The sequence below is a fragment of the Vicugna pacos genome, chromosome 17, assembly GCF_048564905.1.
Source record: "Vicugna pacos chromosome 17, VicPac4, whole genome shotgun sequence".
Taxonomy (NCBI): domain Eukaryota; kingdom Metazoa; phylum Chordata; class Mammalia; order Artiodactyla; family Camelidae; genus Vicugna; species Vicugna pacos.
The window spans coordinates 49502706-49530576 of record NC_133003.1 but is presented as its reverse complement, the minus strand read 5'-3'; the positions used below and the strand labels follow the sequence as shown (position 1 = coordinate 49530576).

General features: G+C 41.1%; 2 protein-coding genes and 1 long non-coding RNA gene across 6 annotated transcripts in view; 1 reads left to right on the top strand and 2 right to left on the bottom strand.

The window, feature by feature from the left end:
* FANCD2 (FA complementation group D2) overlaps positions 1-5001 on the bottom strand; it is a 45952-nt gene extending 40951 nt beyond the window's left edge. For 2 of the 3 annotated variants that reach the window (XM_031686241.2, XM_072941831.1), the window contains exons 1-6: positions 4872-5001; positions 3118-3210; positions 1579-1719; positions 931-998; positions 659-762; positions 164-224 (exon numbers count right to left, since the gene is read on the bottom strand). In XM_031686241.2, the coding sequence (XP_031542101.2) occupies positions 164-224; positions 659-762; positions 931-998; positions 1579-1719; positions 3118-3181 (438 nt within the window). In that variant the 5' untranslated portion in view covers positions 3182-3210; positions 4872-5001. Of the gene's footprint in view, positions 1-163; positions 225-658; positions 763-930; positions 999-1578; positions 1720-3117; positions 3211-4742 lie in introns of all 3 variants that reach the window. The other variant, XM_015241417.3, reaches the window with a different exon arrangement.
* EMC3 (ER membrane protein complex subunit 3) lies at positions 4985-19770 on the top strand. Of its 2 annotated transcripts, none has more exons than XM_006206819.4 (8): positions 4985-5336; positions 9548-9605; positions 9944-10037; positions 11446-11550; positions 12253-12334; positions 14172-14251; positions 15080-15162; positions 19432-19770. In XM_006206819.4, exons 1-8 carry the CDS (start codon positions 5182-5184, stop codon positions 19558-19560), a joined length of 786 nt encoding a protein of 261 aa, XP_006206881.1. In that variant the 5' UTR covers positions 4985-5181; the 3' UTR covers positions 19561-19770. The 2 variants fall into 2 exon arrangements, with proteins under 2 accessions (XP_006206881.1, XP_072797933.1); XM_072941832.1 differs by lacking the exon at positions 19432-19770 and adding an exon at positions 16405-16629 and having other exon boundaries at positions 4991-5336.
* LOC116283930 (uncharacterized) lies at positions 12659-26859 on the bottom strand. Its single transcript, XR_004193615.2, has 5 exons — positions 26503-26859; positions 24770-24973; positions 20480-20576; positions 14148-14545; positions 12659-13188 (listed from the first exon to the last, which is right to left on the bottom strand). It is a non-coding gene; the product is annotated as an uncharacterized lncRNA (long non-coding RNA).
* Between the last annotated feature and the right edge of the window lie 1012 nt (positions 26860-27871).

Below are 27871 nucleotides of genomic sequence, written 5' to 3'. Positions count from 1 at the left end.
CAACTCAGTCCAAAGCAGATACCACCCTGCTAGAAGCATTTCAGCAACAGGACTGTGGTAAACTCCCATTAGCCCTGCTCTAGCTTCTATACCAGCCACTTATACTCAGGCATACACGACAAATCACATCCAGCAAATGTTCACCAAAAAAAGTGAGTTTCACCTGCAGTATGTCAATTCCCAGAAGCAATTTAATGAGGCTCTTACAGTAAGATGTACCCATGCTGTAAAAAAAAAAAAAAAAAAAGAGAGAGATTTGTTTTTTGTTTTCCTTGTTTTAACATTTTTATTATCTCTTCTCCATAAAGTTGGCTAAATATGTAATTTTTAAAGGGAAACTATCCTGTTAGATAAGAAACACAGAACATGAGAAGACAGCTCTTAGGCCAGGGAGAAGTAGAGACATGAAATTCTATCAACACAGGCGAGACACATTCTAGAAAGCACCCTGGTTTTAGTTTCCTAACTATAAATTTAATAATTTAAAGGGTAGATTACAAAAATAAATACATAAAGGTTACGTTAAAACTCTGAGAAAAAGAGAGCTATAAATCAAAAGTGAAATTCCAAAAAACTGCATTCCTCCTCACCCCCAACCCCCAATCCAGTTAGTCTAACACATTAAATTTCTGCAAGACTCCATGCCCCATCTCCACACCTGGATTCCTCATCCTGCACACGTTCACAAGACAGAAGGCAGTTCCTGAAACTGTCTCGGTCCTCAATGTAAGACTCCAGGCCACTAACAAATTCTTCTATTATCTTAGTGACATTAAAAAAAAAAAGAGTAAGAGTAAGATTTTTAGTTTAACATTTGCTGACAGTTTGCTAAAATCATTCTAGCTCATTCAACTTTATGCCACGGTCTTTAAGTTCCCAATTCCAGAGTACTACTGGCAAAAGCAAAAGCACCAGGAAGAAGATACATACTTTGGGATAAGAAGGATGTTTCCTCAGAGTCTGAAAGAGCTTCTTTTGGAAAACGATTTGATCCACAGCTATGAGGAAAGAAGACTAGTTGGTCCCAGAATCTTTAACCTCTTCCACCTTGGTTTACTTTCCTAAGGACCTAAGTTCCTGTCTGATGAAACCAATAAAGATATTTCCAACCTAATTTCAAAGCCAAATCTTCTAAGTCCACAGAAAACAGACTTGGCTTTTGTAAAGAACAGCTACTAAGTGCTCTTAAAAAAACATACCATAATCTTAACTGGATAGAATAATCTAGGCCCCCAAAGCAGGGCCTTAGTAGCTTTATAAATTTTCTTCTGAGATTATTCTGACACAGATCTAATTGCTTTCTGGGTATTAATTTATGTTTTCTTCTGAAAACATAAAGTAATACTAATATGTAACATTTTTTCTTAAAAAAAAAGATTAAAAAGTACTTTACTTAACATCAATTAATCAGGACCAAAGAGAGTAACAATATTCTCTAAAAAGCCATTTCAATTTCATCCTTATCTCAAGACAGATGGTGCTCCTGTTTCTAATCTTCATTGCTTCTCTAGAAAATCCATGATTCTGTTCTGAGTCATTTCACTATATCCAATGAAAAGATTTAGATTAAAATATTACCTAGTTGATTCTGACTCTCTCCTGTTTTAAGAGTAATTCCTGATGTCTTAAGAAGCTTTACAAAGACACTGGCATTTTCTTCAACTTCATTATGAACATGAGATTCCTTTGTCTTTTTGGAAAGTGGTTGCTTCCTGGCTTCTGAAAATGGACAAAATTTTCAAGAATGTGACAAATAGTAAAGCAAAGATTAAAATGTAAACCCCAGAACAACAACCCTAAGAAGAAAGTTGATGGGTTCCAAAACAATAATACCAGAACTGATGCTGTAGTGGAATTTTTATCTCTAACCATGATCAATAATGGCTTGCAAACAAAAAAATAAAACAATCAACAAACAAAATTATTTTCATCTACTGAGTTTTCATTTGAAGAATTCAAATGTGCCACTTCTAACAAGAATAATCCTGGAAATGCTCTCCAACCAAATTCTAAAGCAGTCAGGGTCTCTCAAGTGGTCTACAAACCACTGCTTTGGAATCACTGGGAAGCTTATTAAAAGCATATTCTTAAACAATGAGTTTATACTGTACAGCCCAGGGAACTATATTCAATATCTTGTAATAACTTATGGTGAAAAGGAATATGAAAACAAATATACGCATGTTCCTATATGACTGAAGCACTGTACTGTACACCAGAAATTGATATAACATTATAAACTGACTATACTTCAATAAAAATATTTTTTAAAAAATAAATAAAAAACAAAACAAAACAAAACAAAAGCGTATTCTTAGGTCACGTTCCCAGAGCTACAGAATCAAAATGTCAGGGATGGAGCATGGAAATCTGAATTTTTAACACACTCTCCAGGTAATAAACCTGATGCACACCAAAGTTTGAGAACCAATGATCTGGATGCAGGGGTAGAAAGAAAGGGACAGGTTCTCCCATATCGTATCTTTAAGTACAAAACTCAGACTGGTTTCATCCCAAGGCTTTCAACCCATGAGAAGTAATAAAACATAAGCAAACAGAGAGGAGGGTATAGCTCAATCCCTAGTACCTCCACTAAATAAAAAAAAAAAAAATCAAACAAAAACAAAAAGGTACTTAAAATTAAGTATGATTATCTACTCTTCTCCCATAATGATGCAACCAGTCAGAATGCCTTAACAGAGCAGATAAGTGTAATAAATCAAAGAATATCAACCCCTTCTCACGGGAACTCTTAGGACTTCTGTCAGTCGCCCCGTGCCCTTTCTTTGCCTGTGGTGTGCTTGCTTTGATATAATGCTTTCCCTTTATATATCACTAACACAGCATTTATTTAGATTATATTTTTTAAGGGAGGATAGTGGGCCATAACATTTTTATAGGGTAGGGACTATGTCATATCTTTGTGTCCCAGCACCTAAAGGATATACAATAGATAAGCTCTTATGTATGTAGATTCCTCTTACAGATGCGGACACAAACTCAGAGACTGTTACAGGCATGCCGACTCCGAGCACATCAAAGAAGGAACTTTATACTCCGTTTAGTGCCTCACACACTTGCCACAGGAAATAAAGCAACAAATGACTAGACACTTACTGGAGGTATCTTCTGTCAGGCTCTCTTTATCCTCAGATCTTGACAGCCTTCTTTTGGAAGCCATTTTGACCAAAGTCTTCTTCAGTTAAATTACTTCCCAGAGCAAAATCAGAGAACAGAGGTTACCCTCCAGCAGCTAGATAAACTCTGAGAAGTTAAAGCTAAAGCTCAAAGTAAACTACTCGATCCAAAACCCAAGACTTTACACAAATGCTACCTAAATCTCGGCTATGATAAAATTTCAACTCCTATATCTGGTCAATGTTCCCGTTTTCAAGACTCGTTTACCTAGTTGCCTCTTTAGCCAGACCACTTTTCTCTCGCTGAAGAATAAAACCCAGTTTTCTATTTAACCCAATCTACCATTCCTTTAACTCATTAATCCAGTACTATATGTTAGGGACTGTGACAGGTGCTGGGGTTACAACTGTGAACGTCAGGGAATCTGCAATACGGTAAGCAGAAGTCTTGATGTAGTTATTTAATTAGTCCTGTAAGTGCTATAAAAGCGCAGCATGCCATGAGGAAATTTAGTCCAGTTGGGGGTGATGACGAAAAGCAGGGATAATTTCTCAGGGATAATCTCTTCGAGAAAGTGATTTTTCAGCGGGGACTTGAGTGCTGAAATAGGAGTTATCCAGTAGAAGAGGTATGAGAAGAGGGGTCCAGGTAGAGAAAAAACCAACACTGAAACAAGAAGGAGATTGTAGAGTTAGAAATGAGAAACAAGGCTGTAGAAGTAGAGGAGGGCATGAACCACAAAGGCTTCTAGCCTATTTTGTAAACTACAACCTTTCTGGTCTCAGTGCTTTTGCAAAAGGTGTTCTTTTCACCTAAAATGCTCTTCTCTTCCTGGAAACAACTCCTCCTCCTTAAAGACTCAGTACATGTCATCTTCTTCGAAAAATGTTCCTTCTGTCCCCAAGGGAGTCTGCTACTCCAGCTTCCCTGCTCCAGAGTATATTTACGACCCCTACCTCACACTAGACCGGGGGTATCTTGATAGCAGGAACCCAGTGTCATTTTTCTAGGCATCTCTAGTACCTAGCACAGTACCTGGCATAAAAAACTTTGAGAATAGTCATTAGATGAGAACGGCTGGCAGGCAGGTAAACACTAACAGCTAACAAAAACTACTTAAAGTGCTTTATATTTAACACTTCATTTATTTCTCACAAAACGATTTGAGGTAGGTACCATTATTATTCTCACACTGAGTGGCAGAGCTGGGATTCCAATTTAGCAACCCGGCACCAGAATCTGCCTCTTAATTACCACCCATACTTACTCTTGATTATAATAATGGTTTCCAATAATAGTTAAACTTTACTATGTACCAAGCACCACGCTAAACGTTTTCTTTATCCACTGCCTCGTCTTTATCCACTGCCTCGTTTAAAACTGCCTCACTTAAAACCATTACCAGCTCTTCTGCAGATGGGAAAACTTAAGTAGGTCCGTCTGACTTCGACGCACACGCCCTTAACACGTGCTAATCGGTATCGCTTCCAGAAAAGCCTGAAAGCAGGGGAGATGGGGCCAACTGCCCGGACCAGGTCCTCCAGGAAGGGGGTGGAAGGTAAAGGCCCTTCACATTTCGTCATTTTACCGACGCAGGGAGGTACCTGAAGGGATTATCCCACGATAAGACTGACGATGGAGCCCCACAGGGAAAGGCCAGTCTCGGCTGGGGCCTAGAGACCAGGCCGACAGGGCGCGGGGCCTCGAAAAACGACGACCGCTGCCTCACTCACCCGCCGAAACGCCGAGACGCCGAGACGCTGTCGCCGCCCCTCGTTTCGACTTTCCCGCCCACGTGACGCCACGCTGACGCCACGCTGACGTCCAACGCACACTTCGCCTTGACGTCAAACTCCCGCGCCGGAAGTGGGCGGCCGGGCGGCCCGGCTGGGGGCAGGGCGCAAGGATTCCGGCTGCCGTAGGGTCCCAGGCCAGCCTGACTGAGGGGCGTGGGAAGGCCCGGAGGCGAACTCGACGAGAAGCCCCTGCTCCCTAGGAAGAGAATCCCGGCTCCACCCATCTGGGAGCCGGCGCTTTGGGAGGATGGCGGGGCCTGAGCTGCTGCTAGACTCCAACATCCGCCTCTGGGTGGTCCTGCCTATCGTTATCATCACCTTCTTCGTGGGCATGATCCGCCACTACGTGTCCATTCTGCTTCAGAGCGACAAGAAGCTCACCCAGGAACAAGTCTCCGACAGGTCAGCGCCCTCCCCTCTCCGGCGATCCCACTCTGCCGTGACCTTGGGCAAGAGAGTGCGGGGGTTATGTCGGTGTGCCCGGGTTCATCGCGCCCGCGCTACCTGAGTGTCCTTGGCTGAGTTACCTCTGTGTTCCACTTTCGTCATCTGTAAAATGAGGATGAATAATAGGACATGCCTCACAGAGCAGGCGTGAGAGATAAATTTTAGATACAAAATCTATAAATCTATAAAGCCTTTAGCACAGGCCTGGAACATATTAATTGTTCAATAAAGTGTTGCTGTTAATATTGTTAAGCTAGTCGTCAACCCTTGGTGGGCTTATCCGTGAAAGTCAGTAGAGAAGATATGTGTGATTATACTGTTTTCACCGGAAAACTACTGTTTCATGACTCTGCGGAGAGGTAATTTGAGATGATTTTAGGTTATATCTAGACGTGTGCCCCCTCCATGTTAAAATAAAAGAACTTTTCAGTTAATCGTTCTGATTATTTTCAGAGACCATCTCAGGTGAATGCTACTATGTCTTTAACAATTCCCTATCAGTTATTAATGTCCCATTGTAACCAAGAGCAAGCCTCAGGCTCAACTTGCCACAGGCAACAGTATCTAGCTAAAATTTAATAATGTTTTGTTTTTATTGTATTTAACACTTTCTATTTGTGGCAGGTAATACTGGTCTTGCATCATGTTGCCGATAATTTAAAGAGTTTTTTAAACTTGTAAGTAGAAAAAGTTGATATATAAAAAATACTGTTTTTAGCACTACAGGCGCTAGGCAAATAAGACAAAAATCATAACTGTGAAATGGGAATAACTGAAGTTTGGGAAGCACTGCTTTATCATTTTCATTTGTGTTTCCCAGTTGAGAATAGTAAACCAACATTTATTAAGCACTAAGTCTATGCCAGGCACTATGCTAAGCACTTATATTCATTAACTTATTTAAAATTCAGAGCAATTCTCTGCAGTAGATGCTGTTGTTTCATTTTATAGAAACTGAGGCTGAAGAGGTTCCACGGTCACACGTGGTGACATTCAGGATTTGAAACCAGCTCTTCCGGTTCCCAAGTCTGGAGCTCTTTCTACTATACCACAGTGGTCACTTCAGTTATTTTTCTGTGGCATCATTTTCAGAACTGATCAGAATCAGCCTCCTGGAGATAATCTTAAGAAGTCTGTTCACAAAAAGAAAGACTTTAGAAAGATGCCAAGTGGAGAAATTTCAGACATTCTGCATTTATTTATTCATTTATTGATGCCAATAAATTATTCTCATTTTATTCTCCCAGTAGCACTAAGATAGATAACCTTGAAACCATTTTTACAGCTGAAGAAAAGGAAACTCAGAGAAGTTAAATGGCCTTCCCAAAATAACAAAAATAGTAAAATATGCGTGTGCTTGAACCCAGATCAGTCTCACTTCCAAGTGAAATCCTCTTGACCATGATTCCTGCTGTCATAGATTCTCTAACAATTTTCTGCTCCAGGTTCACTATGTGATTTCAGAGTGATGTTTCTGGTATGATATCAGACCTAAAGCTCCCTTTTCTAACCCCAAATGAAATTCACAATTGATGCACTCTACATACAAGAACATGTTGTGGGGGGGACACATAGTGTTCTATTTGTAACGATCAAGAGGAATAAAAGGAAAATAATTTCATTTATATATCACAAGTCCTTGTGTACAACAGTCCTAGAAAATTCGAGGCAGAAGTCAGATGCATGCACCTAGCTGTAAAATCACCATAATCGAGACGGTTCTATTGTAGGCTGATACAATGTGTTCGCTATAAGGTGGTGCTGGCTTGGATGCGATTTACCTAAATGGTGAACTACTTTTGATAAAGTTCTGAACAAAACAAAGTACAGTTTTCCCTACATTTACTTCATGGTTGTATACCTGGAAATTAAGTATGTATAAAAATCAACCCCCACTTCCCACAAAAAATGGGAATTAGGCGTGGGGCTCAAATAATGAAAAACAATTCCGCGGGATATTCAAAAGCAGTGTGAGACATGCGGCAGTTCTTTGTGTTATACAACTGGAACTGAGAACCCGTATCCCCAGGGATACTTAGCATCCCTTACCGTTAGCAAATGACAGTTATATGTTCTTTCCCTTCCACTCCATCATTTTAACAATCAAAAAATTTCCACAGATTTCCATAACGCTCCCTAGAAAGTAGTACCAGCCCCATGGGGATTTACTGCTTTAGAGAAAACTCAACATCTCTAGTCATAATTACTCCATCCCTTAAGTGAGGCAGTTGGATCATGCCAGTTCCGACGTGCTATGACTACACCCTACCAGGTCATTTGAACTTGGATAGAATCTGAGCACATGACTCTGAACTGGCCAAAGTCCAAGGCAAAAGATATTTTTTAGATGTAAAGCATTCCTCTAAATACAGTATAAGTTTCTATAAGCGTGAATGATCACAAAATGGGACATTCAGTTTCACAAATTATTAAGCTTTTACTGCTTCAAAACTTACTAAAATTTTTCTAACATGTGTTAAACCAAAACTGAAAAATACATAAATAAAAAAAATTAGACCATATTTTGAGATAGAATGTATGTAAAAAGTGGTTCTCAAGCTTGAATATACTGACTCCTTTTTGTTTGTTTTTGTTTGTTTTGTTTGGGGGATAATTAGGTTAGTCTGTGTTTTAACAGAGGTACTGGGGCTTGTACCCAGGACCTCATGCATGCTATGCATGCACTCTGCCACTGAGCTATACCCTCCCCCGTTGACTCTTTACAAAGGAGAAAAACAAACAGATCTTTAAGACTGAAACTTCAGAGTTCCATGGAATGTTACTCAGCCATTAAAAAAGAATAAACTATTGCTATTTGCAGCAACATGGATGGATTTAAGAGAATATTATGCTTAGTGAAGTAAGCCAGAGAAAGACAAATACTATGTGATATCACTTATATGTGGAATCTAAAATATAATATGAATAAATCTATATACAAAACAGAAACAGACTCACAGACAGAAAACTTACGGTTACCAAAGGGGAGAGGGATGGGAGTGGGGGAGGGACAAATTAGGAGTATGGGATTAACAGATACAAACTACTATACATAAAATAGATAAGCAACAAGGATTTACCATATAGCACAGGAAATTACATCCAATATGTTGTAATAAACTATAATGGAATACAATCTGCAAAAAAAAAAAGTGAATCAGTGCTGTACACCTGAAACTAATGCAATATTGTAAATCAGCTATACTTCAGTTAAAAAAAGGAGAGAGTTCCATGGAGTCATTGGGGCTTGAAAAGGGGGTTTGGGCATGATGAGGTAGACTTGGGGAGGGAGGGGGGCACTAGAGCATTCCCAGCACATGGAGAAGCTAGAATATGCATAAGGTGACAAGGGGACCCTTGGGGGACCGGCTGACTGCTTATAGCTGGTGGTTTACACTGAGGAGCAGAGAGAAAACCAAGCACGGTTTTATTGTGTTCATTTCTGTCTACGATTTTTTTTTCACTTTTCAAGAAGGTTTTCCATTAACCTAAGGTGGTTTTTTTCCCCCTCATTAGAACAACTTGAAAACCTAGAAAAAATTATCATTTTGATCTCTGCTGTTTAGTGTTTGTATCTAGCACCACTAAGTAGTGGTGCACTTTGTTACTTATGATGATCAGTTATGTTCAGATATCACCAGATAATTTCATTTATTAGTTCAGTAGGTATTTATTGAGTGCTTACTAACATTCTGAATCCTGGGTGGGATTTCTGTTTGTTGTCTGTCATGTAACAACCCTGTCAAGTCCTGTACTAATTTCTCTGTGGGGTTTGAACATTTCCTTCTCTTCTCCTCACCCTCCTCCCTCCTCCTGCCCCCAGATCTTCTGAGTTACATCCAGCTGCTACTCTTTGCACTCAGAGAAAGTTCCTTCTTAGCTCATTATAAAGTAAGAAAAAGCTGAGCTTAATGTCCCAAATGTGCCTTCCTCAGAAATCTTTGTTCAGAAACAGTCATTTCTGAAAAATGCTTTTTTGGAAAGCTGATTGTTGGGTTAAGTACATCCTGTTGGTTTTAAGGACACTTGTATTTTGAAAAGTTTCCGCACAGGGCTATTGCCAAATAGGCCCTCTCTTGTGTTTAAATAGGTCTTCTACTTGATTCTCTCATTTTCTTCTACTGTTTCGCTTTTAAAAATCTCATTGTCTTGGTTGTATTTTTCAGTCAAGTCCTAATTCGAAGCAGAGTCCTCAGGGAAAATGGAAAGTACATTCCCAAACAGGTACTCATCTATCTTTTATTAAGATCTGCAGGATTCACTGTTGAGGGCAGTAGATAACTGAAAGCTTTATAAGGGAACTCTTCGGGAAAAGCTGAAGGCCGGTGAGGCCGTAATTAAGCTGTGGCCTGGTAGTGTTTGCTGTCATTGTGACCTTGCCCTTCTTAGGAAATTGTTTTTAAATGTGACTCAGCTAAAGTGTCAGGTCGGCTGCCAAGTAGGCTGCGAGCTCTGAGTCTAACAGCATATGCCAAGGGCCTTTGGACTAAAACCTTGGGGTAATAATTTGACAATGTGCTATGTCACAGTTTTAAGACTTAAAAAGTTCTTTTTTCTACTAGTCTTTCTTGACACGGAAATATTACTTCAACAACTCAGAGGATGGATTTTTCAAAAAAACTAAAAGGAAGGTTGTGCCACCTTCTCCAATGACTGGTACGTGTAGTCCCTTCTCTCATCTCGAAGGAAGATTTTTAACGTGAGTTCGGAGGGTTGGGGTGGGCAGGGAGGAAGTCCTTTTATTTGAAATTTAAATTGTAGAACACAGTAATCTAAGGGGCCTGAGAGATCGTCTGATATAGGGATCTACATACAGAAATGGAGTTTTCTTTTTCAAATAAGTCTGCAGGGAGCCCCAGTGTATAAAGTGGAACTTAAAAAAAAAAAAGAGAGAGAGCTCTCGGCTGAGTGGAGCTGGGTCTGTCCCCTTTGCTCTTCCACAGGACCCAGGGCTGTGAGGAGCACAGCTGGAAAGCATTCCACTCCCAGGTGCCACCCAGTGTCTGGATCCTGTTGCTGGCAGATGGCCCCCCAGATTCTGCCCGAATGCTTCCCTGGACCATCCTCTCTTTGTCAGACATGATTGTTTGGCCCACCCTACAGTTTTTCCTCTAACAGATTTCTTACTTCCACTTATCCCCGTCATGTGAAAAATACAGCATCTTTAAAGTAAAACAAAATAATTTGTTATTCAGTGTTGACTATCCTCTCATTTTAGTACCTGTTTCTCTAGGTGAGATAACCAGCTATTTTAAACCCAGACAGAAAGTACAGGGATTGTAATAAGTCTCTCAGAAAACCAACAAGAATCAAAAGACCAATGAGCGTATGAAAAGATGCTTGACGTCACTAAAATCAAAGGAATGCAAATTAAAGCAAGATGTCCCTTTTAGCCCATTAAATTGGCGAAGATGGAAAATCTCAAACAAAGCTGCTACTGTCAAGGTCATGGGAAGTTAGGCACTCTCACTGTTGCTGGAGCTCAGTTTTAAAAGATCAAATCCTTTGGCCCAGAAATTCTTCTAAGAGTTTCTCTTACAGAAACACTTAAGTAAGCATGCAGATATATGTACGAGGTATTTGTTGGCAGCATTGTGTATTGGCAAAAAAAAAAAAAGGAAACAGTCTACAGGTCTACCCAAAAGTGATGGGTGTCACCACACAGTAGACTCCTATGCAGACGCTGAAAATAATGGCATATACCAGTATGGAAACACCATTCACCATATGTTAACTTCTTTAAATTAGGAAGCAGAATAGTAAGCATGGTGTCTCTTTATGTATACATAGAGAGAGTGAAACTATTGTGCGTATATACATATATACATGCATAGGTGTATATGTGCATTTATACAGACATGCAATGGAAGGATATACAATGAACAGTTACGTGTTTAGAGAGTAGGCTCAGAGGAACTGTCTACCTCCGGTGTTCCTATGTCGTTTGAATTTTTTTTACAGTGAACTTGTGTTACTTCAATTATCAAGTAAATTAAAATTCTACAGTAAACAAGGAGTAAGTCCCTGCCAGCAGTGGTAACATGTCTCTCTGTTTTTGTCTTAGACCCCACTATGCTTACAGACATGATGAAAGGCAATGTAACAAACGTCCTCCCTATGATTCTCATTGGTGGATGGATCAACATGACGTTTTCCGGCTTCGTTACAAGTAAGTTCCAGGCCCAGGAGACGTCAGCTGTACTTCCTCTGTGCGCCTTTCCTGTGTCCCCATTCAGAGAGACCCACATGCTGCTGAGACCTCATATCGTGGGTCCTGTGTTCTCTGGTGGAAACTGAAAACAGTCTTTGAACAAAAAAACTTATATGCTATGATTTTATGTCTCTTACTCCAAAGTGATCATAAATTCGCAATGTGGATGCATGTTTACTAATAGGGACTCAAATGAGTGACATGCTAGTTTATATCTGAAACTAATTTGGTGCTCTGGTAGGAGAAAGGGAAGCCTATTTCTGTTTCGACTTCATTTTCTAAGTGTTGGGGTCAGTCATTTGTCTGTAAGCTGTTTGATTTAAATGAATATGGTTTCTCAGTAATGTAGTTCTTTGTGGGGATATATTCCACTTTGGGTTTAACAGATGAGTGCAGACTTCCAGATTTTGGGTCACAGCTCAGTTTGAGGCCCTGCTTCTTAAGCAATAGAAAAGCTGGTGTTGTTCAAAGAACTATAGCAAGGTTTTATTTGACTGTAAATTACTTCAGAAATTGACCCAAATCTTATTATGGAAATCATTTTCCAAACACTGTATGGTAGAGTTCCCACCTCCTCGGGGAAATAATATGTGCACGAGACTTAAACTGTTCTAAAAAGGAAGTGAGGAGTGACTTGAACTTTCTCTTTCTTCCCTGCAGCAAAGGTCCCATTTCCACTGACCCTCCGTTTTAAGCCTATGCTACAGCAAGGAATTGAACTACTCACATTAGACGCATCCTGGTAAGGACTTTTACTTGATAAGAACACAAACCAAAATCTAAAACAGGGATCTCATGAAAAACAAGATTTCCAGTTTGCCTACTTCAGTGGAATAGGTTTTTGGAGTTTCTCCTCATTGAAACTCCACTCAGAATGCCTCGGTAGGATTGTGGTGGCTTTTACACGAGTCTTGCAAAAGGAGGGAATGTATCAGGAGAGAATGTATCAGCCTCTTTTCTCTAGCTTCTTGGGGCTCAGGAGTGCAAGATGGATGTGTTTTAACTTTTTTTAATCAAAAAAGTTAAAAGATAAGCCAGGAACTCTGGCCAAGGCAAACTTTTTAGCAATAAATACCCTAGAGCTCATGGGAGTGGATGTTTGTATTATTTTTTCCAAAATACATCACTGCTGATAATAACATTAATCATTTTCACTGGTGCCAGTCTCTGTGCTATTTTCCATATATTACTTTTTTCTTATAGCAACCCTAGCATGTAAGTGGAGACATTGAGATCTGACCACAGATCTGTCCAAATCCAGCACTCATGTCTTATTTACCATTCTGTTTTTTATAGCAGAGTAATAAAACCCCAAATCTGAGAAGCTCTTAGAACACTGCTGCAGCAGCTGGAACCTGGGGGTGCTCTTCCTGTGGTGTCTCTAGATTATTTTATCCACAGCTTCCCAGAGACTGGCATATAAATATGGAAGCCGGACGGGAGGAGGAGAGTGGACAGTGGGGGTCACCCGTGCTGATTTTGACTCACCCCGCAGCTGGAGCAGAGCCGTGTCTGGTTGTGTGGCAGGGGCAGGACAGACCCGGTGCTGGGAGATTCTGGGCTGCGCGCGGCTCTCCCAGAGCAGGAAAGCTGAACCTAATGAATAGCATGACTCTGTTAAACCTTGACCTTCCAGTCTCATTTGGAGACAAAAGCTTCATGGGCTGGAGTAAAGCTTTTTCTCCTTTCTCAGCAGCTGGACAGGTATGTGCCTGACATGCTCTCCTGGACAAAGGAGACTGGAACCAGGTATAAATTAGCTTACAGACCTGCATCATTACGTACAGATATGTGCGACCCAAGTATTGGAATGAAGTGTGGCTTCTTTCCCCCTCTATATCATTTCTTTTAATCTTTTTAGTTTTTATTATATGCAAGCATATTAATTTTATGGCGGCAAGGTGGGAAATCGAAACTAAGGAGAACTTCAGTGATACAGTTTAAAACTTGGAGTGGCTTTCCCAGTAGATGCAGTCTTCAGGATTGCAGGAAAAGCGTGAAGCCCACCAGCACTTGTGATTTCCTCTAGAGAACAGGATTCAGGACAGGAGGCCTGCTTCAACTTATATTTTATGTACTTCTATATCATTTGCATTTATTATATATAGTAAGTGTGTGTTGTTCTGATGATTGAAAATAAATGGTTTGAAAACCCATTATGCAGAAAGGAAAATTAAATTAAACGACTTACATTTCCTGATAATATGAGGCACACCAGTAGTGAGTTCAGTTCCTGCTACTGAATGCAGAAGAATCTATCACGTGGCTGGAAGTAGGTGTCTGCCTCCATATATTACCTTATTTTATCCTCACAGCAGCTCTGAAGCGAGTGGAGCAACTGGGATCTGACCCCAGAGTCTGTGCAAACCCAGCACTCAGCTGGTTGCTCGCAGAGAGCTGTAGCTATTTGTAATACCGCCTTCATAACTTGCATTTCTTCTTTGGTTGTGCTTTAGATGCATATAGCCTACCCCCAGCTGATCTCTTCACATACCCTGGACAACTTTGGATGGAAGGGAAGTGTGAACTATGTTAATTCTGAAATAACTGCCTACCTTGTTTCACTTTTGCTTCACTAGGGTGAGTTCTGCATCCTGGTACTTCCTCAATGTGTTTGGGCTTCGGAGCATTTACTCTCTGATTTTGGGCCAAGATAATGGTAAGAAGCACATCAGGTTTAATAAGCAAATACTTTGATAGACGAATCGTCCAGGCCAGAGCCAGATTGGTCATGTTGCCTTGCTGTTTATAAGCGTGGTCAGAGACAGTGCTTCATCCCTTAAACCTGTTCATAAGTTTCTGAGGTATTCAGAAAGATCCTTAAAAATCCCAGGGTCCAACTGAGGATCTGAATTCTCCTTCGCCATCACGGGGTCAATATTTAGTTGCCCAAAGTCTGATGCCCTCTGATGTGAGGGATTCAGCACCAGCAACGTGAGCCGTAAACCTGAAGCTGAAAGAAGGCCGGGTGTGAGCAGTTAGTCCATTGACTAGAGTTCTTGCCAGTAGTGGTCCTGGCTCTCTCACGTCATAGCTGGGACCTTGGGCAAGTTACTTAACCACTCTAGTCCTCTGCTTACCTGTCTGTAAAATTGGGACCTTAACAGTTATCTCCTGGGCTTGTTGCTAGGAGTAACGAGGTAGATACACAAAGTACTTAGTGAAGTAGCTGACATGTAGGACTTGCTCAGTAACCAATGGCTGTAGTTATTGTTATTTCAATTTGAAATAAAGTTTAGAGCTTCCTTCAGTTACCTTTCTTCTCCTGTTATCACCCTACTGTTATAATGTCCATTTTTCAGGAGAGGTAAAGTGACTTTCCAGGGTCACAGAGGGCATGGTAGGGCCAGCCAGTGACCCGTCACATACATTCTCTAACACACTGCCAAGCAAGCATCTGTAAGTGCTATGTAAGGACCCTTCCTCCCTGAGGGTCCTGGGTGCTGGCTGAGCCCGGGCACTCACGGTACCGTGTGTTACGCTGCAGCGGCTGACCAGTCACGGATGATGCAGGAACAGATGACTGGAGCAGCCATGGCCATGCCTGCGGACACCAACAAAGCTTTTAAGGTACACTCACTCCTCCTTCCAGCTTCACTGAAGCTCTGAAAGGAGTTACCAGATTTACTTTTTTTTTTTTTATTCTTTTCTTGGGGTGGGGGGAATAATTAGGTTTTTATTTATTTATTTTAATGGAGGTACTGGGGATTGAACCCAGGACCTTGTGCATGCTAGGCACACATTCTACCACTGAGCTATGCCTTACCCCACTCAGAGTTACTTTTAAAGATGGATTCCCTGATGCAAGTAAAGTATGTGTGGTCCCCTTGTTTAAATCTGATAAAAATGTGTTTTAGTTTACATGTCTAATTCCTGAGACAGAATCATCTGTCAGGTAAATTAGAGATTCTTGGTACTTTTACTGGTTTTTAAATGCTTACCCAAATTTAATCCACACTGTGAACAAAGCTATAAAAACAGCCCAGTGAGAGGCACCAGGTCAACCTCTGGGCTATTTTGAACTTTTTTGGACCCAGCTATAAATTTCATTTAAAAAAAAAATCAAATGCTTACAGTCTTTTCATGAAATGATTCTGGAATCTCTCAAATCCAATATAATTTTTACACAGGAAAGTCTTACTATTTTACATGATAAAAACTAGAAATAGAGGGGAATTTGCTCGTCTTGATGAGCGACATCTGCAGAAGACCCACAGCTAACATCATATTCACACTGAAAGCTTTTCCCCTAGCGTTAGGGACAAAACCAGGACGTCCACTCTCACCACTTCCATTCAACACTGTACCAGATGTCCTAGCCGGGGAAGTTAGGCAGGAAAAAGAAAGAAAAAGCATCTAGATTAGAAGGGAAGAAGTAAAACTATCTCTGTTTGCAGATAACATGGCCTTGCATAGAGTAACCCAAGGAATCCACAAAACAAACAAACAAACAAAAACCATGGGAGCTTATAAACAAGTTCAGCAAGGTTTTGGGATACAGGGTCGATATACAGAAATCAGTCACATTTCTACACACTGGTAATAAAGAATCTGAAAAACTGAAATGAAGAAAACAATTCCATTTATAATCGTGTCAAAAAGAATAAAATAATAAATTTAACAAAACATGCAAGGCTTGTACACTGAAACTTACAAAATATTGCTGAAAGAGATTAAAGAAGACCTGAATAAGTGGGAATACACCCATGTTCGTGGATTAGAACTTAATATTGACAAGATGGCAGTACTGCCAGATCTGTTGATCTGCAGATTCAACAGTCTCTATCAAAATTCCACCACCCTTTCTTGCAGAAATTGACAGGCTGCTCCTGAAGTTCATATGGAAGTGAAAGGGTCCCAGAATAGGCCGGACAACGTTAAATAAGAACAAAGCTGGAAGACTTACACTGCCTGATCTTAAAAGCTACTTCTGAGCTACAGCCATCAAGACTGTGGGACTGGCATACTGATGGACGTACACAGTGATGGAGGAGAATTGGGAATTCAGAAATAAACCTATGCATTTAGAGCAAATGATATTTGACAGATGCCACGACAACTCACTCGGGGAAGGAATAGTCTTACTGCTTATTGGGTCCAGAGTTTCTGTTTAGGGGATGAAAAATTTGGAAATATGGTAATGGTTGCAAACACTGAACATAATTAATGCCACTAGAATGTATACTTAATGGTTTAAAAGTGGCAAATTTTATGTTTTATATTTATATATACACACACACACACGTATATACAAACACATGTATTTTACCAGAATAAAAAAAAAAATTTTAAAATAAGTTTTTAAATGGGTCAAAGACCTAAATATAAGAGCTGAAACTATAAAGCTTTTAAAAGAAAACATCATAGATGTGTCTGTGACCTTAAATTAGACAATGATTTCTCGGATATTATGTCAAAAGTACAGGCAACAAAGGGGGAAATAGATGGAACTTTGTCAAAATGAAAACTTTTCTAATTAAAAGGATTCATAATTGGGGTCGGGGGAAGAAAACTTTTGTGCTTCATAAAACACTATTACAAAGTGAAAAGACAACCCATAAAATCAGAGGAAATGTTTGCAAATGATAAATCTGATAAGAGTCCAGTATTAAAAACTTTTAGAATGCAACAATTAAAAGACAGTCCAGTAAGAAATGGACAAAAGAGTTAAATAAACATTTCTCCAAAGAAGTTACACAAATACCCAATAAGCTAAGCCCATGGAAAGATGCTCAGCATCACTAGTCATCGGGGAAATGCACATCAAGACCACAGTGAGATGCCACTTCACAGTCACCCAGATGGTTATAATAAAGAAGATGGACAGTAACAAATGTTGGCAAGGATGTGGAGAAATCGGAACCTCACATATGCTGGTGATTGTGCAGCCGCTTCAGAAAGCAGTTTTTAGCCTTTCCTCAGAAAGTTAGACGTAGTTATTATCATATGACCTAGCAGTTCTACTTTTAGGTAAGTACTCAAGAGAACTGAAAACATAATGTTCACACAAAAATTTAGTATAAGAACGTTCAGAACACTATTGATAATAGTCAAAAAGTAGGGACAATTCAAATGTCCATCATCTGATGAACAGATAATGCAGTGTATAGAGAGTGGAATGTATGCAATAGAAAATTAGTCAGCCATAAAAAAGAATGAAGTACTGACTCATGCTACCACAAGGAGGAAGCTTAAAAATGCGCTAAGTGAAAGAAACCAGTAACAAAAGACCACATGTTGTGTCCAGAAAAGATGAATCCAAAGTTACACAAAGTAAAGTATTAGTTGCCAGGGGTTGGGGGAGGTGGGGAGTGTCTGCTGTTTAATTTCTGTTTGCAGTGATGAAAGTTCTCTGGAATTAGACAGTGGTGATGGTGTACATCTCTATGAATATACTAAAAACCACTAAATTGTAGACATTAAAAGGGTGAATTTTACGGCATGGGGAATTATATTTTTAAAAACCCACACCCATGAGCTAATGTTTGTATCGCACATTAAGTTTCATAGAGCATTTTTTTAAACCTGCTAATTAAAGGCAAAAGTATGGAAGAAAATATTTGCAAATGATGCAACCAACAAAGGGTTAATTTCCAAAATATACAAACAGCTCATAGAACTCAATAGCAAAAAACAAACAACCCAAATCAAAAAATGGGCAGAAGACCTAAATAGACATTTCTCCAAAGAAGACATCCAGATGGCCAACAGACACATGAGAAGATGCTCAACATCGCTAATTATCAGAGAAATGCAAATCAAAACCACAATGAGGTATCACCTCACACCAGTCAGAATGGCCATCATGGAAAAGTCTACAAATAATAAATGCTGGAGAGGGTGTGGAGAAAAGGGAACCCCTCCTACACTGTTAATGGGAATATAAATTGGTACAACCACTATAAAAAACAGTATGGAGGCTCCTTAGAAAAGTAGAAATAGCGCTACCATATGATTCAACAATCCCACTCCTGGGCACATACCCAAAAAAGACAAAAACCGGTTTGAAAAGATAACATGCACCCCAGTGTTCACAGCAGCACTGTTTACAACAGCCAAGACGTGGAAACAGCCCAAGTCTTCAGAGGTTAACAGATACCTGCATAAAGATGTCATGTATACACAGAATGGAATTCTACTCAGCCATAAAAAATAATGAACTATTAACATTTGCAGCAACATGGACGAACCTCGAGATTGTCATACTAAGTGAAGTTAGTCAGACAGAAAGACAAGTAGTATGTGATACCACTTACATATGGAATCTAATAAACAATATAAATGAATCTATTTACAAAACAGACTCACAGACATAGAAAACAAACATGGTTACCAAGGGGGAAAGGGAGGATAAATTAGGAGTTTGGTTATTATATATATATATGATATATGTATATTATATATATATAATAGATACTATGTATATAAAATAGATAAGCAACAAGGGTTTACTTCATGACACAAGGAACAATATTCAGTATCTTGTAATAACCTATAATGGAAAATAATCTGGAAATATACATATATGTAACTGAATCACTTTGTACACATGAAACTAACACAATATTGTAAATCAACTATATGTCAATAAATAAATAACAAAGTAGTCAGCATTAATAGAATATTAGAGAAATATAATTAGTTACTAGCTCCAGTGACCTTGAACAAATTTTTTCTTTCTTAGCCTTAGTCTCCTGGTCTCTAAATTGGGGGCAGGGGCAGATGAGGATGGAGGTAACCTACATATGTAAACAGCCTACCCCAGCTCCTGGCCCAGCTGGTCAGTTCCACTCTTGTAACAGCCATTCCCTCCCTGCCCCGTGTTCTCTTCCCTCGCAGACAGAGTGGGAAGCTCTGGAGCTGACGGATCACCAGTGGGCACTGGATGATGTCGAAGAGGAGCTCATGGCCAAAGACCTCCACTTCGAAGGCATGTTCAAAAAGGAATTACAGACCTCTATTTTTTGAAGACCAAGCAGGGATCACCTGTGTCGGGAACTCCAAGAAGTGCTTAACCTTGTGACTTTGGTTTGAGCTGGAGCTGCTGGGAATAAAAAGGCGGGTGCACGAGCTGGCGGGTGTGCAGCAAGGATTGTTCTTATCTGAGCCGGGTTCCCCTTTATGTGTGAAACTAGAGGAAATATAAAGAGTACGTGCTGGGTGACTTGCCCAGAAACAGCTGTTTTCAAAATGTTTTAAATTTTTCTTCTGGTGACTCTAGTAATAAAAGTCAGAGAGGGGGGCAAACTTAAGCTAGTGATAATGTGTAAAACTTAGCAAGAATTCAGTCTTTGGAAGAAAACATTGTCAAGTAAACCTAATTATTACCTAGTCATTCTGCCTTCTAACCACAGTAAACTCCTGTTTCCTTGGGATCCAAACACCCCTCATTTTACTTTTGATTTTTTGTTAGTATTTCTGTAACTTTCCTCACACAAATACCACATTTTCATTACCAAAACTTTAGGAATGGTGGCTGAGCAAAATGGAGCTCCCTTAGTTGTTCATTTTGCGCCTGCAGAACGACAGGAAGAGCAAATGTGTCAAAACCTTATCAGACAGACTCTTTTCAGAGTGAATACTCAAGGCCAGGACAGACTTAGCAAACCTTTCTGAACACTGTCCAGTGAAATCAGTAACCCTGAGACACTGCCAGGTGACACTGCCAGATTCTCAAGTGCCTTTGGGATCCTCAGAGACTTCAAAGGTTAAGTAATGGGAGGTCTTGAACTGGAGTTCAGAATATATCAAATCCACTGACCAACCAGTGGTGCTGTACTGCGTATGGCTACACCATTGAATGAAAGACCCAAGTCCCAGTTATTCTGGATAAGAGAGAGCTTACATACCCTAAGAAGGGAGAGGGTGATTGCTGGCAGACACTTACTTAAGGGTTGCCCAGGAATGATTCTGTCTGGATTAACCGTCCCAGGGAAGTGGCAGAGATCCATCTCGTACCAAGAGGTAATTTTGCATGTTGAACACTGTAATCAAGAACAAACTCCACAGATTAAACCATCCTGTTCTCTCTACTTAGCCTGTAAAAATGTTGCCTCTCTGGGTCACTAACAGCCTGCTGCCAACAGTTAAGTGTCTATGGTGGACCAGTGCTGGAGAGTCTGAGATGGGAAAGATGTGACCCTTGCCCTCAGGAACTCATAAGGGGGACAGATAAGAAATTAGTGGTTCTTAGTTGCTTGCTGGGTCGCGGGGCCTCAGAGAATCTGGTAGAAGCTCTGACCCTCCCCTCGAGAGTAATGCACAGACACACAGATCTCTCAGGTCACCCCAGAAGCATTGATAGATGCCCCCAAAGCCTATCACAGTGACCCATGGACCCAAGGTAAGAAATGCTAGTATTTAAAATAGCTGCTGAAACAAAGTATTAAAGGAGCAAGGGTTCACAGGAGAGCTGGCCTTTGACCTGGGCCTCGAAAGTGCTCTGCAGCATACAAGGGCATCCCAAGCAGAGGGAACAAAACCAACAAAGTCCTTCAGATTAAAATGCCTACAGTTCATTGCTCCTGACAAAGCAGAGCGTGATACCTTGTATACGGGAAGGTCCAGGACAGGGAGGATGGAAACAGTAGCTGGTACCTGCTGATGTCACCCTCCTTCCTGCAAGGCATCCTCAGCGTCTCAGTCCACCTCTTTGCCCAGTTTGTCCTCTTCACTGTGGCAAAGTTGAGTGGGTAAAATGTGTAAGACTTCTGACCCATCACAGTGGTAAATACATGTCCTTGACATCAGCAAGTTAAAGGGAAAAGCCAAGTCTGTCTTCGCAGGCTTTTCCCAGAACCAGCACACAAGTTGACGGGAGCCATGCTTACCATGTGTGCTGCTTGGAGTTCGGTGTGCACCGAACTGTTAAATGAGTGTTTTATCTTTTCCATCAACCTGGACTTAGCACCTGAAACCACTCACTGCTCGTGGTCCAGAAGGTGCCTGGCGTGGACGTCTAAATACTGACGCTCAACTGCACAACACAACTCAGAAATAATGACGACTAAGATTTGAGGACTGTAGGTAAACCTGTACTTAAGAGGCAAAAGTCGGCGTGGTTCCCATGTTTGGTCTGTAAGGAGTGGGAAGGGCACGGGTGTGTGTGAAAGACTCAGATTACTAACCACGTGGGGAGCATTGCAGTTGCGAGTGACGGGGACAGAACTCAACCTGGCTTAAGCAACTTTCTAAAAAATGAATGTAAATTGGCTCAATAACTAAAATGTCCTGTGGTCAGGTGGCTTCAGGTACACCTGGATCCAGGGCCTCAAAGGATGTCATCAGGGCTCAATGGCTTCCTCAAGTCTGCTTTTTTCTACTCTCAAGCAGTTTGTCTTCTCACAGAGACACCAATTTAGTAACCCCAGTGAAAAGCACCCCTTACTGGAAAAATTCCAGTAAAAGTCGGGATAATTGACCTGATTTGGGTCTTGTGCAAATTCCAGGAAATGTTTAGCCCCACCTGGACTGCAAGGACTGAAGGTGGGGCTGGGGTGATTCCCTAAAGGAAAACAGGGATGCCGTTGTCCTGGTGGGTTCCAGGAATAAAAATCAATCATGTTCTATGCTTTAATCACCCAAACTGAGTGGAATATTCCCAAAAGGAGGTACTGCCCTGTCCTAGTAGGCCATGAAGTCTGCAAGTATTTCCTGGATTTCTACAGTCTGCCCAGGGCCATGCTAGATATTTTCAGATCTTTCTACTGGCTCAACAGGACATTCATTGACCATCTGCCAGACTCTGTGCATGTGAGAAAGACCTTAAAAGCTCAGACTGTGTGTCACATGTTGTGACAGGGACGATCCAACGGAGGCTGTGAGAATGTCCTGTAGATCCTCCAACCAGCCTGGGAGGTCAGGGGACGTGTTCCAGCAGAAGGACTCAACCCATCTCAAGACCAGTTACAAGGAAATATATACAGAGCCAGGGAAATAGAAGGAAAGATTATCCCAGGAAGAGGGGACAGCATATGCAAGGTCCCAAAAGTGGGGGTGTGGGAGGGGCTGTCTTCATGAAACCAGAACAAGACCTGCATGATCCTCAAGTGCAGAGAATAAAAAGGTGTGATGAGCACTGGGCTACTTTAAGTGAGTGAATAGCATGGTGTGTGAAGTATAGTTAAACAAAGCTGCTTAAAAAAAAAAAAAGACATGAGGCAGAAGCAGGGCCAGATGGCAGAGAGTTTGTCAGTCACCCTGCAGATGTGAATGTGATCGTGATCCTGATGTGGCTTTGGGAGCCTTCGGGAGGGACTGATGGAAGGGATTTGCTGCTGGGCAGAGAGAGGGATGGGGTGGAAGCAGGTGTGGAGAGTTAGGGGGGGTGAGAGTCAAATGGCAGTGAGGTCGGAGTGGGATGGAGTTGAGGCCTTGAGATGGCCAGCTCCTGCCCTCTTGCTCTGACTCAGCATGTGGCTTTGCATAAGACACTTCCCTCTCTGGGCCCCAGTCTCCCCATCTGCCAGAAGGAGATCATCTGGTGCAGCCTCTTTGGAAAACAGTCTGGCAGTTCCTCAGAAACTTAAATGAAGTTTCCATATAATCCAGCGTTTCCACTCCTGCATAGATATCCCAAGAGAACCGAGAACCCGTCCGCACAAAAACTGGTGCATGATTGTTCACTTTTTCATAATAGCCACCAAGTGGAAGCAACCCAAATGTCCATCAACTGAAGAATGGAGATATATAATATGGTACATCCATACAAGGGAATAGTACTCAGTAATTAAAAAGAATGAAGTTCTGATATAACCGATGATATGATGAGCTGTGAAACACACTAATGAAGAAGCCAATCACAAAAGATCACATGTACGATCCTGTTTTTTTGTGAACTGTCCAGAACAGGCAAGTCCATAGGGTTAGAAGATAGATTAGTGGTTGCCAGGGCTTGAGAGGAGCAAAGTAGGGAGTACAGGCTACTGGGTATAGGTTTCTTTTTGGGGTAATAAAAATGTTCTAAAATTATGGTCATAGTTGCACAACTTCTTGAATATACTAAAAACCACTAAATAGTACACCCCAAATAGGTGAATTTTAAGGTATGTGAATTACATCTCATTTTAAAACTGTTAAGGGGGGAAGGAGATCATAAGCCCTTGGCAGCTGATATCAATATCTCTCTTGGTCATAGCTACAAGAGGCCCTTGTAGACTGTTCAGCCTGCAGAAGGAGGGCATCAAGGAGACATCTGTGACGGCAGGTGCAGAGGGGTGTCAGGGGTCCACCCGCCAGCATGTCCCTGAGTGACTCACGTGCTTTGATCCCCCAGTCCTGCCACCCCTCCTGCTGACCCTGCTCTCACCCTGGTTCCACCTCCCCATCTCCCAGGCTCTGGGGCAGCCTGGGAAGATCAGCAGGGCCCAAAAACCTGATTTCTGTATCTGGGCACCTCCAAAATGGGTGAGTACCCGATATGTAAAATGTTTTATTTCTGCAGTCAGCTCACAAAATGCACAGCCTGCTCTGTGCAACTTTTCTTTTCTCCCATTTCTTTAGGAATTTCGTTTTCAGTTAAGTTTTTTTTATTATGGAAAATTTCAGCCACACACAAGAGTGGAGAGGCTAATATAAAGATGTACCCAGCTCCCTGCATTGATAATAAATAATTATCTCATGTATCTTCCAAACCTACTTTTTTTCTGGAATATTTTCAAAGTAAATCTCAGATACAGTATCATTTCACACATAAATATTTTAGTAAGTAGCTCTAACAGATAAGGAATTTATAAAAGATAATCCACAGTGCCATTATTCCCCTAGTCCAGACATGTTTATTGTTTAGTATATTCAAAGGCCCTATCCATGTTCAAATTACCCCAATTATCTTAAACTGCCTTTGTACAGTTGGTTTGTTTGAATGAGGGTCTCAACAAGGCCCCCACATGACATGTGACTGCCATGTCTCTGAAGTCTTTTTTATAACAATTTCTCCTCCTCCTGTTTTTTTTCAAGCCATTTATTTATTGAAGATAATTTGTATCTTAAGACTTAAGAGACATAACATGTATTTATTGTAGAATTCTGTGAGTCTTTTTGAAAATATTCTTATCTGGATGGGAAACCAAACCATCAGATTGTTTTTCACTTCAAGGAAAGATTAAGAGGAATGAATTAGTGACGGATGCATAGAAAATCAAACAACAACAATAAAAAAAAATCAAGCAACACTTACCCCAGGAAAAATAGAACGTCTAGCAAAGGAATTATAATCACAGCACACTCCTGACTCAGCTGGAGTAATCTGTTTCACAGTTCCAGCACTGTAAATGCAGAATGATTATGTAAACAAAAGCAGCACAGAAAAATGTGGAAGGTGAGTGACTTAAGAGCTAAATCTTCACGTTCCTTTGTAGTAGTCAATAGGGAAAACCTGAAACTGAAAAAATGAAAAATTAACATCAGCAATGTAAGTCTGATGCTTAGAAAACAGATATAAAAGCCAGAAGAAATAATCACAAATACCAGACGAAGTTGAAAGGAATTGGGAGAGAGAGGGAACGGAATAAGGAACAGTTGATTTGATATTATGTACCAGATTTTCAGACTTATTCACACACACACAAGAAAATTCGCCGTTTCAAAAAAAGATTAGGTTCATTTAACTAAAATCTGAGAAAGAATGAGTCAAGCCTCCAGGAACCCTTGAGGCCTAATTTGGCCAGTTCAGTGGAGGAGTCTAACTGTGTATGCACTCAGAGTTAGGGCAGCGAGCAGAGCACAGAGAAGGTTCGCCTGGCCCAGCCATCTCCCACCTGTTCCGCCTTCTGTTTCTCTGCTCACACCTGCCAGAGATCTCAGTTGGAGGCCTATTTTCAGACTCAAACTCCGAACATAGCAGGGGCTACCTGGAAGGCCTGGGGTTTTCGTCTCTCTTGACCCCTCTCTGAGATTCTTCCAGAGGGGTGAGGTGGTGTCGTTGCTGTTAAGAGCACTGGCTCTTACAGCTTGGCTTCTTGTTTGCTGTGTGACCTTGAACAAATTACTTAACCTCTCTGAGCTTGCGCATGCAGGCTATAAAATGGAGAGCAAAATAATACATAGAACTGCTGTGAGGATTAAAAAGAGTAACTCGTGTAAGGTGTGCAGCATAGCTCCTGGCAGGCTAAGCGCTTGGTGAACGGAACTGCTGGCCACACCCCATATGCCTGGAGTCACAACCCTCCCCATCCTCGCTGTCCCAGAGTCTCCAGGATGATGCTAGGAGCTCCTTTAAGAGCCAGGATACTCCTCACCTATACCTGCCACCCCATGTTCCCCCCTTACATTCACCTCCACCCCCCCCCCAGCCAGTCTCCTATTTCCATTGGATCAGCTTTCATCTTGGCCTCTGGACAAAGGGATCATAATCTCTCTTGCCTTTGTCTGGAATCTCAAAACCCCTGCCAGTCCGTGCTTTGGAGACACAATGGGATTGGGGCTCCTGGCTCCAAAGAGGGCAGCCAAGGAGCAGCCAGATGATCCTGAGTGAACTGAGGGGTTGGGTGCTGTCAGGCCAGTGAGACTCTGCAGGAGCATGAATGAGTGGTCCCAGCACACGCACCCTGCCCTCCTCAGGGGAACTGCCCAAGGGAACCAAACCAGCTCCCAGCCTGCAGAGAGATCTAGGCATCTCCAAAGGAGACTCATCAGACAGTTCAGAGGAGGCTCTGAGAGGAGGGACCTGGACCCCTCAACTTCTGTAGTGGGCCCCCAGAACTGCCTCCCACCATGACTGCCCACAGGGGAAAAGTGTAGGTCCCTCAAAGGAAATTAAGACATTGTCAGGAAGAGGGATGTTGGACAATGCTAAAAATGCCAACTATCTATTATATAGAGAACCAGGATCCAGGTAACTTCCCACAAGATCAGAACAACTGGCTAGACTTAACAAGATAAAATAAGCAACAAACAAATGTGGAATCCTACCGTGAGGCTCAAGAAACCAACATCACTCAAAGAGATGGGGAAGACCCGGTTGGGCAATAAAGTGATGTGGCTGCCAGAAACATGACTTCAGTGTGAGGTCATATTAATAGAGGAGTGGGATCTGGAAAGGGGAGGTGAAAGTTCAGCCTTATTCTCAACTAGGTGCAGTTCCAAGAGTCCCACTTTAAAGAGAACATTGTTGACCTGGTAAAAAGCAAAGAGAGGAGAGATGTCACAATGGTGAGAACCCAGAATCCTGTCCAGAATCCTGTCCTTCAAGGAAAGGCTAAAAGAACTGGGAACATTTGATCTAGAGGGAGAAAATTCTAGAGAAATGAGATGCCTGTACAATCCTGAAGGGGTTCCCACAAGAAAAAAAGTAAAGCTGGTCAGATGACATGGTGAAATGGAAAAAGCCTGAAATTTCTCCCAGTTTCAGAAAAGCTAAATTCAGGCTCCACCATTTACCAGCTATGAGGGACTGAACATCCTTCAAACTGGAACATGTCAGACACAACTAAGGGCTGAATATTGGTTTTCTGTGAGAACCAGAGGTGGGAAAACACTGGGAGGGAGATTTCAGCTCAATTCTAGGCAGGATTTTCTTTCTTTTTAAAATAATATTTGTCATTCTTATCTCTAATCACAAAAGAAATACATGGTTGTATAAAATATTGGTAAACAGAAAAGCAAAATTAGATAAAGATCACATCAACCACTATTTACCTTCTAATATCTAAGCATAAGATAGATAGACAGACAGACAGATACTAACAAAAATGGGATCATACAAATAATTATCTGAGAGAATTTAGAATATCAGCAAGTAAAAATGCGTATATCAGTATGTAAAGATATTTACTGCAGTACTGTTTCTAGGGAAAATTAAAGGCTAAAAAAAGGCTGTCAACCACCTGATTACTCATCGGTAGGGGAATGTTGGGAGGGTTTGAGAAACTGATAGAACACCCACATCATGCAACACTGTGCAGCTGGTTGAAAAAAAGGGTGGGGCTAGTACGCATAGCCTTAAAAATGTTTCCAACATATGTCTGCGTAAGGCAGAACAAAGTTACAGAATATTAGGCACAGTATGATCCCATTTTGTAAAATGCACGCACATATATATTTTTATAGGATACAAAGGAAACAGTATTAACAGAGGGTACATCTGGGGTGCAGAGTCAGAGAGGCCAAGGATAAGACAGTTCACATGTTCTTTGAATACTTCCATGTTGCTTGAATTGGGACAATCCTTTTATATTATTTTTATAATTCAAATGAGTGAAATTTAAATAAACAAACAATCGACACTGGACATGTCTCCATGCCAATACAGATTTTACATTCTATTTAATAACCAAATGTA